Raw genomic sequence first — 19995 nt, 5'->3', positions numbered from 1 at the left:
AAATATCGTCTCCGAAAAGTACTGGGAACCAAAGAAAGCAAAGAGATGTTCTTGAATTGAAGACAAAGTGCAAGTAACGTGCTCCTTGGATCGGAAATTTCGGTCGGCGCATAAGTAATGAGCAAGATGTCCTTTTTATGATTCCTTTCTTCTAACTCGATTTTTTTTTTATTCCTTAAACAATGTTGATGACATTTTAAATATAGCATACTGACTTCGTGAGGTGTTTTCGTTAAAGGAATGACATTTTAACGTCATTTTGGACGTCATGCTGGAGAGTGGAAACCATTCTCGTCGGATCAAGAGGTTCAAAATGCAAATGGATAAATTTTGAAGAACTTTCAATATTTGACGCGATGAAAATTTCACGATAAATCGAACGAGCCTAAGATAATCGCGCTTAGGGCTATTTTGAACAAAATTACGAGGCCAAACCTCTTCCGGCACAAAAACATGTCTCTCTTTGAACCTTATCCATTTGCAATTTGAAATTGTCGATCAGTCAAAATGATCCTTACTCCTCAGCAGGAAGTCCTAAATAATATCATAACGATGTAAAACGTCATTGAAATCGGTTGAAAGATGAAAAAGTTATTCCAGTTTTAAGAAAGGAAATGGTAAAAAGGGATACCCTGTACCTTGTTATTACACATTTACCTCGCAGGATAATATCAATTACGCACCAACCTAATATTCCACTTTATACAGTACATTCGGGGATGAAAAGTCATAAAGTTAATAGGTTCACGCAGTATTCCTTAATCCGCAAGATGAGACACCGTGCTCTTTAATCGTTTCGTTCATCAAGACTTCCAGTTGTCTCTCTTTGTAGGTGCACTTCACGAGGAAGCACACCGGTAATTACAGGTTTTCCTGCGACAAGTGCGATAGGAAGTTCCGGATTAAGGCGGATTACACGAAACATCTCGTCACCCACGACGCGGAGCCCTGCATTTGCGATGTTTGCGGATCTACGTTACCAAACAAAATGTCACTGTACTTCCACAAGAACTACAAGCACCGGGTGAAGGATGCAAAGTTCCCATGTCCGGTCTGCAAAAAGAAGTTGCAGACTCAGAAGAACCTGGACAGCCACATAAAGCAGCACGAGCAGAAATATATGTGCGAGGAGTGCGGCTTGGCCTTGACCAGGAAGACAGCCCTGAAGAAACACATTAAGACCCACTCGGGGGAAAAACCTTACGTCTGCCACATTTGCAAGAAAGCCTTCGCATCCTCCAGTGGGAGGAAAGTGCATTTACTCACACATTCCGGGATTAGACCTTACGTATGCACAGTTTGCGGGCAAACCTTTACCCAACGCCCTGCACTTTCGGTTCACTGGAAGAAAAAACATCCCGATGTCAGCGGAGCCCCTCCTTCCGTTTCAATTAAAAGCATTATCGATAACATTACCAAAAGTGAAAGTAACCAGGAGACTTTATAGTACAACGTACTAGAAGTTTGCCTCACGGAAATTCGTTAGGAAACACAAGGGCACTTTCATCTTTCCCATTCGATACATTCGCACGGATTTACAATAATTTTCGTTTTTTTTTAACTTTGACCCTCGTATAAAAAGATACGTGTCCTTTTTAAGATTCCTTTCTTTCACCCAAGTACTACTTTTCTCTTTATTTTTATCTTATTTTCATGAAACATTTTTATATAGCGTATTGACGTCTAGGTGTTTTCCTGAAGAAAAAGCTCAATTTTAAGATCATTTAAAAATGATCGTAAAATGAATAGGACCATTTTGAATAGAATTATTAAGCCAAATGTCCTCCAGCACGAAAACACAAGTTTCTTTGAAACTCGTCCATTTGCGAAGTAATCTAAAATCATATAACTTTTTCAGGAAAATCTCTTATGTCGTCAATATGTTACATTTGAAATTTCATAAAAAAATATTAAAGGATAAAAAATCGATTTAATGAAAGAATCTTAAAAAGACACTCTAAACAATTGTGGATCACGGCTCTGGATCCAATGTGATTTAAGAAATGAGTATAACTAACACGTTTCAAGTATATTCAAAATTGAATGCATATTAAAATATTTTATGCCGTTACAATATTATTTTATTTCCCAGAAAAGTGAAATTATGTTATAAAGGAATATACCGGGAGACATGTAGTGATATTGCCGCTTACCGCAATTAGGTAAAAATGAAAAGATTAAATCCTACAAGATTGTCGGTAAGAAAGATATTGTTGGCTGTATGGTGTATACAACAACTTTATATAATTTGTAAATTAATGTACCGTTGTTTGTTTGCTGAGTACAATGCTTTACAAAATTGTATACGATTAAGTATAATTCGAAACTCTAATGTGGGCACAGTGTCCGAAATATGTGTACGCCGATATGTACACTATTTAGAATGCGAAGAAATAAATAATATGAAATCCTACCATAGAGAATCATGTACCTTTTTATTTTCAGACAGCTTATCTAAGAGCATGTATTCAGTATTAACACCGATGTTGGATGCTCTGAGACTTCAAACAATGGAAAGTACCAATTAGGTCTTTCGTTACACGCAAGAGAACCGCTTACTTTCAAGAGATTTAATATATATATATATTAATATATACCATTTTTTCTTCCCGACAATAACGCTGTTTTCAATTTCTAGGACACAGGACCATAACCGGAGGTCTGAAAATCTGCAAGTGAATACTGCGAAGAGGAGCACGAGGCTCCGAAGAAAAAGATTAACGTCTTCGAGCCAAGTCGAAGTAGATGACGATCGAGAGGAAGTACTTAAAGTGGAGACAAGACGGTTCGACTTAGTGCCGAAGAAGTCCCTCCGAAGTAGGCGAAAACATCAGAATACTCCAAGCATTCCTGTCATCCCCGAGGAACTAGTTGCAGAAGAAGAAGAGGAAGAAGAAGAAGTTCCGAAGTCGTCCGAGACGGTACCGAGGAGAAACGAAAGAGTGAGGAGAAAAAATCGCGTCTCGCCTCAACGTTTCCCTACTTCTAGCGAGGACAATTGTTTAGACGAGACAGACGAGAACTCCGACGAATCGGAGAATGCGAAGCAAAAAGAAGAGTACTGCTGCCCAATCTGCGGCATGTGCTTCAAACTTCGCGGCCTCTTCAACAAGCACATGGTGACGCACAGCGACTTGCGTCCGTACAAATGTTCCATATGTCAGAAGAGGTTCAAGTACAACTTCGGCCTGAAAAAGCACATCAAAGAGCAGCACAGCGAATCGGCGCCCATGCACACGTGTAAAATCTGCGACTTCACGACTAAGCATTACCCTTACCTCCAGGAGCACTTCACCAGGAAGCATACCGACGACTACAAGTACAAGTGCGACTTCTGCGGTAAGAAGTTCAAAGTCGAGCCAGATTACAAGGTCCACATGTCTGATCATGAGACGGGTCCCCAAGTTTGCGACATATGCGGAGTGTCCTATCCCAACAAGAGTTCCCTCTACTACCACAGAAACTACAAGCACACGGAGAAGAACAAAAGCTTCGAGTGCAGGATATGCAAGAAGAAGCTCCACACCCAGAAGAACCTCGAGAGTCATCTTCAACAGCACGAGCAAACCTTCGTATGCGAGGAGTGTGGAATGAAGTTCGCCAGGAAGTATGGACTGACGAAGCATAGAAGAGTTCACACTGGGGAGAAGCTTCATCTCTGTCCGGTCTGTGGGAAAGCTTTCGCATGCATGGCCACCCAGAGAGTTCATTTTCTCACTCATGCCGGGGTCAGACCTTACGTTTGCGACGTGTGTGGTCTGAAGTTCACCCAAAGATCTTCTTTGATGCTGCACTGGAAGAAGAAGCATCCCGATGCCAGTGAACCTCCTCCTCCCGTAACTTTAAAAAATATCCTGGAGACTATCAAGTCGAATACAAACTGAGCACATTAACCCTTTTTCGTAACGAGCGCCGACGTTACTCGACATAACTAATTCTGCAATATCTGACAGAGTATCTTTTTATTGTATCGATTAATCTTATAATCGGAGTATCTTTTCGCTGTATTGGATTAATCATCCTGAAGGTACATTTCGAACATGCGTAACACAGTTTGGCCATCGAGATGAGATGAGAAGACCAGCTATTGGGATAACTTTTAATCTCTTGAATGTTTTTAACTTGGACTTTTATTTGGAAATTTAATAATGGAATAATATGTTATTTAACACTTAGAAAAGTGGACGTACAAAAGGCAGTCGAGGAGGCTTTGTTCAGGTGGAAGATGTAACTTCGAACACCGAAGACTGCCGATGTGCAATGTGCACCCTTTCGATACGGAATCATGTTCACTGCCAATTGTCCGGCGTAGTGAACTGCCGTAATGAAAGGGTTAAAGAACTGTGATGTAATTCTCATGAGGCTGTCGGAACCGAACCGTACTACTTGTAATTCTAGGCATAGAGTATTCCTAAGTACTGCTCGATTACTTGGGCCAAGATTTAAAGAGAGCCTTCCGTCAAAGCGCTCGAAAAGTTAGCAACTTTCATAAATCAAGAAAGAAACTAAATGTAAGATAATAAAAACTCTAAGTCCTTTAGTAATACATATTTATAAGATGAATAAAATTCAGTCTAACATGATTTCATATATTTTCCCCCGAAAGATACAACATTCGGTATGTCACTATAGAATGATCTCTTGACGAGTACTATCGGAACTCTCAAGAAAGGATTATCTGAAATTAAAAAAGTGTTCTTAAGATACATGTGAATTGTTATCGCCATATATATTTGTAATGGCAATAACAATTTAGGGATTTTTAATGCATGCTTAAACAACATGTTTCAGAGAAACATTTGTTCTTTGGGTCAAAACGTGTGTTAAAAATCATGAAATTATTTTTTTTTACATTAAAGTAAATAAGGAAATAACCATTCACGTGTATTTTATGTAAATATTTTTTTTTTATTTCAAGTTATCTATTCATGTGTTTTGATGACACCCGTCAACAAATATAATTTCTATAGTGACGTGATGAATGTTGTGTACTTCGGGCGAAAATATATTATATCAAATTGGATTATATATTTTATCATTCAGACATGTATTACCGAGACAGTTTTATACTCTATATTTTTTACTGATTTATGCAAATTAATTATTTTTCGAGCATTTCGACGGAAGGGACCCTTTAAAGAAATGACTTAAAACTCAAGACGTACCAGTCGTTAAACGCGTCAATGAAATTTGACCGTGAAAGTTAAAAATACTCTTTTTTTTTAATTCAGTTTAGCTCGTTAAATGGTATTTTGTAATCCTGCATTTCATTCCGTGTAAGTGTAAATGTCTTCTCTTTAAATTAATCATTATCATGAGTGTACTTAAATACCTTGAAAAGTGACACGGCCTCCTATCGTCGCTACATTCAAAAGGCACGAATTTTTAATAGCGTCTGCAATTGCAATTGCATATGCAACACAACTTCTGCTTTCTTACGTCGGCAAAAGTAAAGTCTTTTTCAAACGAATCATTGTCATGGACGTATTCTTCATTGAACAATGATACGATCTTCTAGCATTGCTACAGTAGATAGGCACGGTTTTTCAAAGTGTTTACATGCAACTGCATGTATGACTCGGAAGTTGTAATTGTAAAATAAAATAGGACGAACGATTAGCCATTTTCGGAATTTCTTCTCCCGCTTGGGATTCCTTACTGTTCAAAAAGGAAAAAAAACGTGGAAAATAATTTCGAACGTCAAGATAATCAATTGAAAATGTCGAATAAATTTATCGGTTCCAGATACACTACCGGAAATTGAAAGCATAAATATTTAACTAATTTGTTATTCATCTGTTAATATCTTTTTCAGGGTCTTAGCTACCGAAGAGAATTCAGCTGCACGTCCTCGGATTGCAATGAAAAGATGGAGAAGGTTCACACTTTTTATTTTGCTAACCAAAGTCACCAATTTTGTAGAAGAAGCATCTCATCGTAAGAAGTCACGATGATCTTTGAAATGGCAAAATAACTTTGAAAAAGGGCATATTAAATAACGTATGGACGAACAGAAAATTGAGCACGACTGTAATTGTGAAAAATCTTTTTAAAAGCATCCCTTGGTGCATGCACATAAACATGCACATAAACATTTAAGGCGAAGGATAAACCAGAATTGAAAAAAAAAATACTTTTTTTTTTCTAAGGGTCTTTTACCGATTCCCAAGTGACGACTGATAGCATTATTTCCCATCCATTGAATTAAAAAAATGAAGTTTATTTTAGATGCAGAGGTTTTGTGAAACAAAAAAGTGCATTTCCTTCTAAGCGGTGTAATTGTTAACAGTACACGTGAACGAAGCCAGATAATTTGTACAATTACTAAAGATATTTTATAAGAGAGTACCGTCCGCTTGAAAGAGATAATTATACCGAATAAAATATGTATTTCACAGGCGAAAATGTATCCCAATATATTTGCATGCATTCGGTGTGAACTAAATGACCCCCGGGCATATATGGCGTTAGGTGAATAATTACCTTCACAGAAGTGAATCTCCTTACGACCCTTGATGACATACTTTATTCGTGTTTTAGGAAATCATGCGACTCTCTAACGGAGAACGATTCCTTGGCCGTCACAAGTGTCAAAGCCGAGTGTAAAATCCTGCGAACCAATAGGCCAATCCTGGGACCACGTTCAGTTAGAAAGCGAAGAGAAGAAATGAACAAATGCCGGAGAAAGAGGCCCGAAATAAAAGCCGAAGAGTCAGGAAAAGAGCGCGAAGTAGAAGCGGACAATCCTCGACTATCTGGGGAGCCCTCCCCGGATATCACGTCACGAAAGTCTGCCGATAAGACGCAAAGTCCAAAGGACCATCGGAAGGAAATTAAACGATTTGATAGGAAGAAAGTGCCCAATTCTGAGAAACTCCAACCCCGAAGAAGACAGCTGCCGAAGAGGCTGAAGAAGTCGCCGTCGAGGACGAGAGAGGAGATCTGCACCAAGCTGGACCCTGAAGAGTCCCCCAGTGAAGACACCGAGGACTCTCAGAAAAAGCAGGTCCTTTATAAGAAACTAAACGACGGGAACTACACATGCGACATCTGCCAGATGAGCTTCGAACAGAAGAGCAAGATCTTGCGACACATCACGAGCAAGCACAGCTTCCACAGGCCCTTCAAGTGCGCGACCTGCTCGAAGGCTTTCAAGTACAAGTGCGACTTGAAGGCTCACAAGCTCGTCCACGAGGACGTGGACTCCAGCCTTCTTCACTGCTGCGACAAGTGCGATTACAGGACCAAGACGAAGAACAACTTGAAGTCCCACTACATCCGGAAGCACACCGACGACTACAAATTCTCTTGCGAGCACTGTGGGAAGAGGTTCAAAATGGAGTGGGACCTAAAGTTCCACATCGGGACCCACAGCAATGCTCAGCATATGTGCGACATTTGCGGTAGATTCTACTCGAGCAATTATTCTCTGTACAAGCACCGGAAAGTAGCCCACCTTAACGAGTACAAGTTCCAGTGCACGGTGTGCAACAAAAGGCTCCTCACCCAAGAGAACCTGGACAGCCACATGCTGCAACATAATCAGACCTACAGTTGCAAAGATTGCGGGAAAATATTTGCCTCGAAGAGGTATTTGGCTACCCACACGACGACCCACACTGGCGTTAAGCCGTACCCTTGTCACATTTGCGAGAAGAATTTCAGGACTTCGCATATGAGGAACACGCATCTACTCACGCACTCTGCGGAACGGCCGCATATTTGCGATTTGTGCGGACAGGCCTTCAAGAGGAGGTACTACATGATCGAACATCGAAGGAAACATCCCGATGCTCACTTGTCTTCGCCCCCAGTTCCTCTGGGGAAGAACAAAAACCATTCGGAACCAATTTCTCATTAGAATGTGGTGTAACAACGCTGTATGAGTTTGTATTAAGTGTACTGTACGAGTTTCCCAACCACCTCGGCATACATTTTCTCTTAACAGGGTCAGTAGGTTGCAAAACATATTTCAGAGGGTGTTTCAAAGAGAATGAAAAGGTACAGGGAATGCTTTCTTACGAGGCCGTTTTGTTTGACGTTCTGCAGAGAATACGAGATGAAAAATGTTTTAAATGTTTAAAACTGACGGACTTTTGGAGACTGGAAGTGTCTAACTTTTTTTCACGATGTATATGGAAAGGTAAAGGTGGTTTTAGAAATTAAGAACTGATGGCACAGCTTTTCCTATGCGAATGGAATTCAGATTCAAGTAAAGGAAAGGCCATTAGGAAACACTTTTTCGTTGCATTTTGTTCATTAACTGTCAATATTTTTTTTAAAGAAAAATGTACCTTGTTTATACAACCACCTTGACCTTTTCATTCAGGCTAAATTTCTCCTGGGATCATGTACATCATAAAATTATAATCAGAAATTTCCAACCACTATAAGTCCGCCGTTTAAAAATATTAAACAACTTTTTATCTTAAATTCTTCGGAAAAACATTAATGAAGTATTTCCTATACCTTTCCCAAAGTTCTGAGCTAATCATTCTAATATATTTAAACGTGTATATTTTTTTTATCCGTTTTAATTTATTTTCGTAAACGCGATAATTTTTTCTTCCGCCGACTAAATATTCTTAGAAAATCATCTAGAGATATGAATTGTACTTCTGCATATTTATTTTTTGCTGGTTCAAAAATACTCCGATGTGATCAATTTGCATACATTTTAAATCTAATTGACCAGGACCGAATAAGTTTATCATTCTTAGTCATTCTTAGGGAGATATCCTGAATTATTATTCTCAATTCCTCCTCCTATAATGAAAAAGAAACTAGTGTAAAGTAAAATACGCCATCCGTCAGGGAATTCGCAAGGCAAGGGGTTAAAGTTTCATACAGCGTGTTATCCAGTTTACACCAAGTAATTACACACTCACAAAAGTATGTACAAGCAAAGAGGCTCAACATTTGATTTATTCTTACTGACTGTAATTGGATGGACGCGTTTCCAAGCAGTTAATATTAGGAATATTCTGTCGAAAACAATCGAATCCGAAGTTGTCGGCATTTCAATATGGCGGATCTGATTGTCCGAAGAAGCGCATCACGGATGCTATGCAATCATCTTGAGTCTTTTGTCATCAACACCAATAAACAATGTAAAGGTGGATATTTATGTACGTTTTGGCTTTAAAATATGATTGGTTGGACACATCACGTAAACCAATCAGAAGATTATTGTCTTGAAAGTCCCCAAAATCGCTTAGCTGACAACTTTTCAATATGGCGGCTCCTCGATGCGCAACGTAGACGCGTTTTAACGTATTCCCGTGTTTCTTCTGTCACTTTCAACGTCGATGGACAATATTAGGGCGCATTTTTACGTACTTTTCCGATTTTCGGAGATGACAAGACTGTAAAGCAAGTGAGAATATCTGTGGTTCCGATTCGCACTCTCCAAACAGTATTAAGGACAGCTTTTTAGTGCCACTTCATAACGAGGTAACAGTGACACACAACGAAGATGGAAAAACGATTATATCTAGGCAATTTAAATTTCATTTCGCTTCGTGTCCCCACCGAGTTGAGATTCTACAAAGTATGGACATTTTTATATCGACAGATGTATATTCTGTACTCGCGGAATCATTTCATACAACTGGAAATGTCGATCGAATTTTGTATAATAGGAATAAATTCTCTTCAGAAATGTGTACCGAACTATCGACTCTTTAATTTCTTGTTACAGCTCTTCGTTGAATTATTTCTTTTCATATTTATACATAATTATATCCGCTTTGGTTGACAGATCAATTTACCCATCTTATTTCATTATTTTAGTTTGAATCTTATCGATTCATAATTAATCCCAATCTATTTCAGAATGTGTGCCAGCTTATCGCTTATAAATAAGTTCCAAATTCAGCAGGAATGTTTCCCTTCGCGTAATATCACGTTATCGATAACACAATTTGCATGATACTTTCAGTTGCTAAGAAAACAGTAATAAACCGTGCATTAGAACAACAATCTCAACCACAAGAGCACCAAACATTTTCCCCTCAAAATAGCAAAATATATGTTCATAGGAAAATGATTGCTGCGCTGATTTCACTATTTCTATAGTAGGAAAATTATTGTCTTCGATGTAAAAACTGAACAAAAGGATGGCCCCTTGTTTAGCGCCAGGAGTAAGTAGTCTTCGGGGTATCGAAATGACTGAAAATCATCGTACTAACATATGTGTCTTGGCATTTTTTGTTTTAGCCGAGTGTTGAAGTCAGACGCGTCCGGCAGATTCATCGTGGGAAAGGACTCTCAACCGATGCAACTTTGGCAACTCTTGGACCCTGAAGGGAAGCCTCGTTATACATTGATACCAGCTACATCAAATTCACCGAAGACCTTATCAAACGAGGTCGACCCTCCCAACATCAAAGTCGAGGTCGGGGACGACGTAGGAGGTCATCGGAGCTGCAGAAGTGGGACACAACCTGAAGAGAATCGCTACCTTGGCTCGATCGCCCACCTGTGTGAAGTCGGGACCGACTGCTTCCCTTGCGACAGGTGTAAGATGAAGTTTCCAGCAGAGAACATGCTCGAAAGGCACAAACTCTCCCACAGGTCGGTGGTGAAGAGGTTATCAGCGAAAACCCGACCTCCGAAGTCCTCCAAGTCCTTGCGACTCCGCAGCAACCTTTGCGACTTCAGGTGCAGAAAGGAAGGTAAATTGCGGATCCACCAATGGAGGAGGCATCGCGAAAGACCTAAAAAGGAGGGCCACAACTGCACCGAAGTTGCCTCGTTGCAAATGCAGAAGAAACTAGAGACAAAGGCAGTCGTGGCCGAGGCCGAGGAGTTCAAGTGTAGGAGGTGCGACTTCAAATGCTACGAAAAGGACAGTCTCGCTTCTCACGTGTGGATCACTCACCAGGAAGTGCAAACCGATGGGAAATTATCCTGCGGATCCTGCAGTTTCGAATGCAAGAGAAACAGCACCCTGGCCTGCCACATTAACCGGAACCACACAGTACCTGAAGAGGACTTCCCAAAGAAGGAGTTCCGCTGCGAGAAGGGCAACTTCAAGGGGAGAAAAAAGGACAACCTGCAGCCACAACTCGGGCCTGATAACGCGGATAATAAGGACGCAGATAGCGTCGATTTCAGGTGCACCAGGTGCGACTTCACCTGCAAGAAGCGAACGACGCTCGCTTCTCACGTGGCCAGGAAGCACGAAATGCCGGAGCGTTGTAGGTGCGACCTTTGCGACTTCGAGTGCTCCAAGAAGAGCACTCTCTACTCCCACAAGAGGCGCCACAAAGTGGAGAACGCCACCGAGTTTTATGCCTGCAACGAGTGCGATTTTAAGACCAACAAGAAAAGTTCCCTCTTTTCGCACATTAAGAGGAAGCACAAGGACTTGAAATCGAAGGCGACGGGCGACGCTCTGGAGCTTTTCTTCTGCAGCCAGTGCGATTACAAGAACAAGAACAAGTACGAGCTGAAGGTGCACGTAACGCGCAAACACACGGACGACTTCAAGTTCTCCTGCGAGACCTGCGGCAAGAAGTACAAGATCAAAGGCGACTTGACCAACCACATACGGTTCACACACAAGGAGCAGCCTGTCATTTGCGACGTGTGCGGTAAAACCTGTCTGAACAGCAACAGTCTCTATGTCCATCAGAAGTTCGCCCACTACAAGGCCAAGTTCGAGTGCAATATCTGCAAACGCAGAATGGTCAGCCAGGAGAACCTCGATGAACACCTACTGCGGCAACACGAAAAGCGTGAAAATGTGGTCTGCGAAGAATGTGGAAAAACATTCTCCAGGAACAGTAGACTCAAGGTCCACATGAGGATCCACACGGGCGACAGGCCTTATAGTTGTACTGTCTGCAGTAAATCCTTCGCTCGCAGGACTGCCTTGAAGCAACATTTCTTGATCCACACTGGTATCAGACCCTATGTTTGCGACATCTGCGGAAAAGCCTTCACGCAGAAACCGGGGCTTATCAGCCACCGGAAATCCCATCCTGGATCGCATCCCCCTCTGCCCAGAGTGCTCATCGATCATATCTTGAATGACGTTATGAACAATTAGTACCGATAAACAATACTCATGCCGTAATAACGAGTTATCGAAGCATCGGTAACGAGAGAAGTTAAAAAATACCTCGTAAGTGACAAACCTTTGCTCTACGGTGAGCTTTGAAAATCGTCATAACGTAAGTCTGACCGGGATTTGTTTCGTTGGAAGTGATAATGTTTATGCGATTAGTGAACAATTGACAGCAAATGGAGATATCCACGGTAGCGAAATTGTTAGATAATATACTAATTGGTCTAGCCATTAAAGGGTGTAGATTTATAACACTTGATACCTTCACTTTGGCGCCCAAGAAAAAGTTAAGAATACTTAAATAGTTCGGTGTTTGTGATCATAAGTCTATTTGTTTATGATAACGCGTACACGATATGTTTCATATACACATTCTGAAAGCACACGTTTAGATGAACTCGGAAAGATGACTTCATTCAGAAATCTAAACATTTAGATCCATACTTATATCTCACTATTAGCGTTAAAATACGTCTTGTCTATAATGTAAAATACGGATTGTTGAATTAATTCATTTACACTTGGTTAAGTTAAAAAAAATCTTTCTCTATTAAACAACAATACTAATTTAAATATAGTAACTCTTAGGATCTATTATACATTTTAATTGTGACTATATTAAAAATTTGGTTAATTAATAACGGAAAGATTTTCTAAGGCTAACTCATCCAAGTGTAAAGAAATTAATTTAACAATGTAAATAGTTAAAATACGTCTTTTAACACTTAAAGTGAAGTATAATTGCAAGCCTTAGGCTTTCAACCTGAGTTTCATTTTCCTCCGTTCAAAATGTTGTTTAGTCAACAATGTAATAAAAATCCGCACTTACTTCATGTAAAAAATAGAATTGTGCGAAACTTTTCCTAGACGAGCTCTGAAGTAGATCTTCACCTAGGCAGTTAATACACTGAGAAGAATATTCATTGAACCAAAGAGTATCAAAGAAATATTCAGTTAATTCAAAGAATAATTATTTAACTCAAATGAATTGTCAGAATTCCAAAGAAATGTTACATCCAATTTATTCGAGTTCATTTGAGTCAATAATTCTTTCAATTAATAATACATGTCTTTGGTACTATTGAATGAATTATTTCTTTGGTTCAATGACTTTTTTTTCTCAGTGTAATTACATCTTGAAATACTTCTCGAGGAGAAAGAAGCTTCGCATAACTTCAAACTTCGAGTACGATGTATTGTAAGTCCGCCCGTACTTGTTGTGTAACGATAAGAAAGCCTCGAAAAGGATTTACTTTGATAATGTAAAAATCATTCATGTAATGAGTGACATAATAGGAGTACACCGTGTGCAATTCGACTGCCGAACGATCTCGTTTGTTACGAACACTCGAAATAAAAACGTCTTCTTGTATATAATTGAACATGTTAAATATTTCTAGTGATTCTACTCAACGAAATGAGCCAAAAAGAAAACTCGCTCGTATGCTTTGGATGATTCTTCATCCAAAGAAGAATGACGATTCTTCGTTCTTATGGCGTCTTCGTATCCAAGGTTATTAATGCAAAATTTTTATAACTTTTTGACTAATCCAAATTTTTATTTTTCAGGAGCTTCAGCCGGTGGTAGATTCATCTTCGACATTTATATTCATGTGTAAGTCTTCAAGCTTTGTTTCCTAAACGAAAGGAACAAACGATACCTTTCGAAAACACTCAAGAACAAAATGCAGATGCATAAAAATGAAATGTGCTTAAAATTTACGACAAATCGGAATGTTTTAACGCATCTTTTGGAATATCGAGCTTCGAAATAAGGAAATGCAATTTATTCCTACAACTGTGTGTATAGATGAACTAAAAAATCTGCCATGACCTTAGACCTAATTGTAAGCTCGAATAGAGGAAAAGAAAGATTCATGAAGGCCATTATTCCGAAGCCTATATTCATGTAATGATTTATGATATATTTTCTTTTTTAATTTATATCACGATCATGATTTAATCACATTCGCAATTTTATTTTGGCTCAGAGACTCGCTTCTTCCGGCTTTGAATTTCTTCTTGCAGCTAAAGGCTTTACTCAAAACTGGAATAAAATTTCTTCTCACGCACCAACAATTGAAATTTCCATTTTAATAATCTTGTAACTCTTCTACATGCGCGATAACAATGAAAGTATTCTTTGTACCAAATGAGAAATAAAGAGATATCATTTTTATTTCCCGTTCTCCAAAACGCATCCAAGTAAGTAGCTGTGATTGATCCTTCTAAGTGCGACAATTTTCGAACTCCAGTACATAATTATTATATTGTATGTTTCAGAAAACTGCAGGAAAACTCACTGAAAAGATTTTCACCCATACCAAGTGACAAGTTCAATTCGAAGAAGGAAATAATAACGACGCAAGCGTGGCACATTATTGCCATTAAGAATCGTACCTTTTATGCTTTCCTCCCATCAAATAACGCCTTTCTTGCGGAATTGCGAAGCAATCCCGAAGATCTTTCCGAAGAAACTTTAAAAGAAAATCAAGAAGAAACATGAAACGTTGTTAAGAGAAAATCGAACTAGTAACCGAGGAAAGTTAATACGCTATACCGAGTCTTCTGAAGACGATGAAGAAGAACACGAAAAGGAATATGAAGACACCAAAGAAATGCTTCGCCTCGTTAAGCAACAAAATTCATGCAAAATAGTAAAATCAAAGAGAAAAAAAATGCATTTCTGCTCTGCTTTATCAAGATTGAAGACACATATTTCAAGAAATCACGATTCGCAAGATGGCACCAATATTCTAATATTCTAATATGTAGATCGACAGTGTATGCTCTACACTTGGAGTCGAATTTTTCAAATAGTACATGGCGTTTTTCGTTGCAGTTTCAGATTCTGCGCGAAACAATGAGAAAGCTTTATCTAAAAGATGTTTTTTTGTTTTTTAAATAACTGCGTAAAATGGTCTTAAAAGTGTAAGTCATGAATAGAACAGTTAGCTAAACACTTATATATTTGAATTAGCAATAATGTATGTTAATACAAATTCTTTATCGTGTTTATGTGTAATTTTAATCTATCATTAAAAATTATTATTTTTCGCTACTACTTACTACTACTTACTACTTACTACTTGCTACTACTTACTACTACTACTACTACTTTCACACTATCGTTTAGAATCTAGCAATTAGCGTGGGAAACTTAAATTTTTAATGTATCCTAAGGTGATCTAGAAACGCTTCGCGCGATCGGAATTTAGCATATATGTAAGTAAAACAAGTGAAGCGAGAAAAATACCCTAGAACACTAATAAACCAGTCTCTTCGTTCTGTTTTAGGACGACGATGAACGGTAGAAAGGGAAAGAAGAAAAGCCCTCTAAAGCGGCGGAAGAACCAATCCCAGAAGAAAGGCAAGGTCGAGGAGGCGGATCCGAAGAGCAACCCCAACCTGGGACCGGAAATCGAAGAAGCTTCCTCGACTTCCGACTCGCCAAAGAAGAGTTCAAGGAACCAAGAGCACCCTCCGAGCTTCGAGCCCCGAAAGACCAGGGCGGCGCAGGTTGCCTCGTCTTCGAATTTCGAGGGACTTACGTGCATAAGCTGCAGCTTCAAGTGCAACAAAAGGTCCACGATGATAGCTCACCTGGCCGAGAAGCACGAAAAGCCGACCCGGGACTCTTCCTCGGGGAAAAGGGAATACCCTTGCATAGTCTGCGGCCTCGTCTGCACCCGGAAGGAGACCCTGAGGTCCCACTTCGTGCGGAAGCACACCCAACACTTCGAGTACTCCTGCGAACTGTGCGGTAAAGAGTTCAAGATCAAAGGAGACCTCACTACCCATACTAGACTGAACCATCTAGAGATGCCGGTGATATGCGACGTTTGCGGGAAGTCCTGCAGGAACAGCCACTCGCTGTACACACACCAGAAACACGCTCATTACAAGGCCAAGTACGAATGTCCAGTCTGCAAGAGGAGACTCGTTACGCAGGAGAACCTCGACCAGCACGTGCTAACGCAACACGAGAAGAAGGAGAAATCCATTTGCGAGGAGTGTGGAAAGACCTTCTTCGAGAACTACGAGCTGCGGAAACACATGAGGATCCACACAGGGGACAAGCCGTACAGCTGTACGGTTTGCCATAGAGCTTTTGCCCGCCATAGCAGCCTAAGTCAGCATCTTCTTCTCCACACTGGAGAACGCATCTACACATGCGACGTGTGTGGCAAATCCTTCGCCCAAAAGGCCGGACTCATCTGCCACAGGAAGATTCACTCGGGGACGCTTCCTCCTCTTCCCGTGATCCACATCGACCATATCCTGAAGGACTTCATGAAGAAGTAGACCCCCTGCGTCGAGAAGCTGCTCCTGTTTTACGTTTTTCTCCGAGCTTTTCTTATTCTTCCCCGGAGAGCTTTGCGTTCCTTGCTTTTGTCGATTTAATCCTTAAATATGAATTGGGTCATTTTGATCCAACGTCATACCACGAATGTACAAACAAAATATAAATGCCTCTCTTCAAGACCCGGATTTACGTCTTTCTTTCGTTTTTTTTTTCTTTCTTTCTTTCTTTCAGAAAATATGGCAAAGCGTTTTAACCGGATTGCATATGCAAAATACAGATTTATGGTGTGATGACATGATTTGGTCAAAATTACCTGATTCCCGTTTAAGGATTGAGGGAATATTCTCATGTAAAAAAGAAATGGTAGAAAAAAGCGTTTGTTTACCATTTATTTTTCGAAATTGTTTGTTTACAGGTATTTTCAGAGAAAACAATAACATAGGGTGAAAAGTCTTTTTGACGTTTATTGATACGCGTTTGAAAGTAATAAGTAGAAATTTTACTATGTTTTTTATTTAGGTAGCCTTGAGTATGTTGAACATACAATTTGAAAATGGGCTTATCAGAAATCAAAAATCTAAAGTTTTTGTTAAAATGTTTACCCGGTGGACTATTTTGAGAAGAGAGACCTGAAAATTCGATGATTGGTCCATGTTTAAACGAAAAATGCCGAAAAATAGTGATTATTTTTCTTCAAGCAAATTAAATAAAAAACAAAACAAAAATTGTATCTGTTGACGTAATGTCATTGAAATATAATAATGTAATGTTATTGAAATATGTAAAAAGAAGGAAAAGATGGATAATTTGAAGATTTTACATGAGAATATACCCTTAATCGAGGAGGCGTGTCTTCCGAATCTAAAGTCGTTAATTCTTATTCGGATCGCGAGATCTACAGTCAATTGCGGTAACTTTAAACGAGTTTCCTTTTTTTGTACATTGAGCAAAGGTGCTAGTGTAAGGACACGATTTAAAAGAAACATAATAAATTGTTACTCTTTAACGGTCTCCCGATTTTGGCGAGCGTCGAATGGAAGATTCATTTCTTCTGGTCTTCCCAGCTGTTTCTTCACTTCTTCCTCCCTAACGAATCTGCCGATGAAAGGAAACTATGCAATCAAAAGTTAAGGACACCCCTTCTTTATGTTATAGGATTCCGGTCCTTTGGATGGAAGAAACGAAGGAGGAACGCTGTTTCCTTTTCTTCTTACGAACTTCTTAGGATATTCGCAAAATCGCCCCTACCGTCCGACATCATCTTTACACTGTTAAAAATATTGATGAAAAAAAAAACAAAAGACACTTATTAAATGAAGTAGTAAAATGATCAATTTGAGGTATTAACCGTGAGTCAGTAAACGTTTATGATAAATTTATAATTTTATAACAATCCGTTGTAATTCCGTGGACATTGACGTGGCGCAACATATGCGTTATGAATTTATTACAAGAGATAGCAAGATATAGTAAATTTATAACATATGTTAGAAATGCTATTTGAAAGTATGTTATGAGATTAATATACCATGTCTCAGTGGGACATCCAAGGAAAATGTTATAAAATTAGAGTATCATCAATAACAGTGTAGAGTTGCACCGTGCCTCGATCGCCCCCGTTCGTTCGGTTAATTTGCATAACTATCTCAGTAGTTTCTAGACGAATGTCAATTTATTTCCTGGATCCGAGATCCACGTATCTCGACCCCGAATGACCCTGGCCTCCGCTAATGTTTCAGGTCTGCAACAAACGACGACGAAGAGTCTCGCGGATTATTTCTCTACGAGCGAGAATCCGTCGTGATGAGAAAATGGCAGATTTTAGAGTTCGACGGTAAGCCGTATTACGCCTTCGTCCCCGAAGGAGACACACCTCTGGCAGAAGAGGAGCTGCAGGATCTGGAGGAGCAAGGAAGCCAGGTAACGAAACTGGAACGGCCCGAGGAGGACGAAGTCGCCGACCTGGACTCCGCGGACGAGAAGTTCTACGAATTCGAGAACCAGTACAGCGAGTACCCAGGTGAAGGTAACGAGGAACTCGACGTGAAGCCGATTATCCTGAACGGGACGAGCCAAGACGACGAGGGGAAAGCCACCATAGGAGACTTGTACGAGGTCAAGGTTCAGAATGGCGTGGTGACGATAGAGAAGCTGTCCGAAAACGTGGCGGAGTCCGACAGTCGGGAAGATCAACCGACTGATCAAGACCAGCAGATCGGAGATTCGGACTACGGCGGGCAGAGTGTCCAGGTCCCCGAAGACGAGGAGAAGCTGGACCCGTCTAAGTTCATCCTTCCCGACCGTGCCTGCGCCCTGAAGTGCAAGGCCTGCTCCGAGATCTTCGGCTCCGTCATCGCCTTCCGGAAGCACGTGGCTTGGACGCACAAGAAGAAGGTGTGCATCAAGGAGGAGGGTGCCTACATATGCGCGGTGTGCGACTACAGGACCCTGAAGAAGTCCCTGTTCGCCGAGCATCTCGAGCGGAAGCACGAGACCTGGTCCCGCAAGCGGTCCAACTCCATGGTCTTCCCTTGTGCCGCTTGCGGTTTCGTCTGCAGATCGAAGCACTCCCTGCAGTCCCACTTCATTCGCAAGCACACCAACAAGTACGAGCACCAGTGCACCTTCTGCCCGAAGAAGTTCAAAGTCAAGGGCGACCTCACGAACCACGTGCGCTTCCACCACAGAGAAAAGCCGATCAACTGCGACGTGTGTGGGAAGCTCTGCCAGAACACGGGGTCTCTTTACGTCCATCAGAAGTGGGCGCACTACAAGCCCAAGTACGAGTGCAACATCTGCAAGCGAAGGATGGTCACTCAGGAGAATCTGGACCAGCACATGCTCACGCAGCACGAGCAGCGGGAGAAAATCGTCTGTGCGGAGTGTGGCAAGACTTTCGGGAAGAAGGACTCCTTCAAGAGGCACATGGCCGTTCATTCGGGGTGCAAGCCGCACCCGTGTCTGATATGCAACAAACCCTTTGCCAGAAGATCGCAACTGAGGCAACATTTGCTAATCCACACGGGGAAACGACCTTTCGTCTGCGACATCTGCGGCAAGGCCTTCACGCAGAAACCTGGACTCATCTGCCATAGAAAGACTCATCCTGGGCCGCATCCCCCGCTTCCGGTCATGCCCATTGGGGATATCGTTAAAGAGTTCACCGAGGGATATTATCAGGAGTTCCATCAAAGCGAGTACCTGGAAGAAGAGAACTTGGAGTAGGAACATCCGACAGGGCGACTCTTCGGGGCTGAGGAAAGAAGATGCCAGACTTGCCCAAAAAGGGTCCTTGGGCATTTTCTTGGCAAAATCATTTATGTACACTTCGTGAACCGCCATCCGAAGTGGTAATGTCGTCTTGGTGTACTTAAACGTATATCCGTCGTCACTTCGGTCGTCATTACCTACACTTGTGGTGGGACGGTAGCCCAGACGAGCCAAATGTGAAATATAAGCCAATCGATGGGGAAATGTTTGGAAGACTAGTAATAACTTCGCGATAGCTTTTAAACGTCACTTTATGGGGCAGTAATTACATAATGTACGACATAGACTTTCCCAGATACGGCTCAAAGTCATTCGGTGGTGTAACGGGTTACGATTTGTTTTACCT

At 40.8% G+C, this 19995-nt stretch overlaps 4 protein-coding genes across 4 annotated transcripts; all 4 read left to right on the top strand.

Annotated features, from left to right (window-relative positions):
- Positions 1-6575: 6575 nt before the first annotated feature.
- LOC105701969 (gastrula zinc finger protein XlCGF46.1-like) lies at positions 6576-9635 on the top strand. The gene has a single exon (XM_012429139.1). It carries the CDS (start codon positions 6668-6670, stop codon positions 7859-7861), a length of 1194 nt encoding a protein of 397 aa, XP_012284562.1. The 5' UTR covers positions 6576-6667; the 3' UTR covers positions 7862-9635.
- A 590-nt stretch (positions 9636-10225) lies between these two features.
- On the top strand, positions 10226-12992 carry LOC105701915 (zinc finger protein 761-like). The gene has a single exon (XM_023432826.1). It carries the CDS (start codon positions 10277-10279, stop codon positions 12053-12055), a length of 1779 nt encoding a protein of 592 aa, XP_023288594.1. The 5' UTR covers positions 10226-10276; the 3' UTR covers positions 12056-12992.
- A 2384-nt stretch (positions 12993-15376) lies between these two features.
- Positions 15377-16378, top strand: LOC105701914 (zinc finger protein 525). The gene has a single exon (XM_023432832.1). The coding sequence runs from the start codon at positions 15377-15379 to the stop codon at positions 16376-16378; it is 1002 nt and encodes a 333-aa protein (XP_023288600.1).
- Positions 16379-18182: 1804 nt separating this feature from the next.
- On the top strand, positions 18183-19604 carry LOC105701913 (zinc finger protein 2-like). The gene has a single exon (XM_012429071.1). It carries the CDS (start codon positions 18183-18185, stop codon positions 19602-19604), a length of 1422 nt encoding a protein of 473 aa, XP_012284494.1.
- The last annotated feature ends 391 nt before the right edge of the window (positions 19605-19995 follow it).

The sequence above is a fragment of the Orussus abietinus genome, unplaced genomic scaffold, assembly GCF_000612105.2.
Source record: "Orussus abietinus isolate OABI.00-Male unplaced genomic scaffold, Oabi_2.0 scaffold22, whole genome shotgun sequence".
In the NCBI taxonomy this organism is placed as follows: Eukaryota; Metazoa; Arthropoda; class Insecta; order Hymenoptera; family Orussidae; genus Orussus; species Orussus abietinus.
This window is presented reverse-complemented; position numbering and strand designations above follow the sequence as displayed.

Coding starts and splice junctions, on each gene's coding strand:
- LOC105701969 (XM_012429139.1), top strand. CDS start 6,668: ATGAACAAATGCCGGAGAAAGAGGCCCGAAATAAAAGCCGAAGAGTCA.
- LOC105701915 (XM_023432826.1), top strand. CDS start 10,277: ATGCAACTTTGGCAACTCTTGGACCCTGAAGGGAAGCCTCGTTATACA.
- LOC105701914 (XM_023432832.1), top strand. CDS start 15,377: ATGAACGGTAGAAAGGGAAAGAAGAAAAGCCCTCTAAAGCGGCGGAAG.
- LOC105701913 (XM_012429071.1), top strand. CDS start 18,183: ATGAGAAAATGGCAGATTTTAGAGTTCGACGGTAAGCCGTATTACGCC.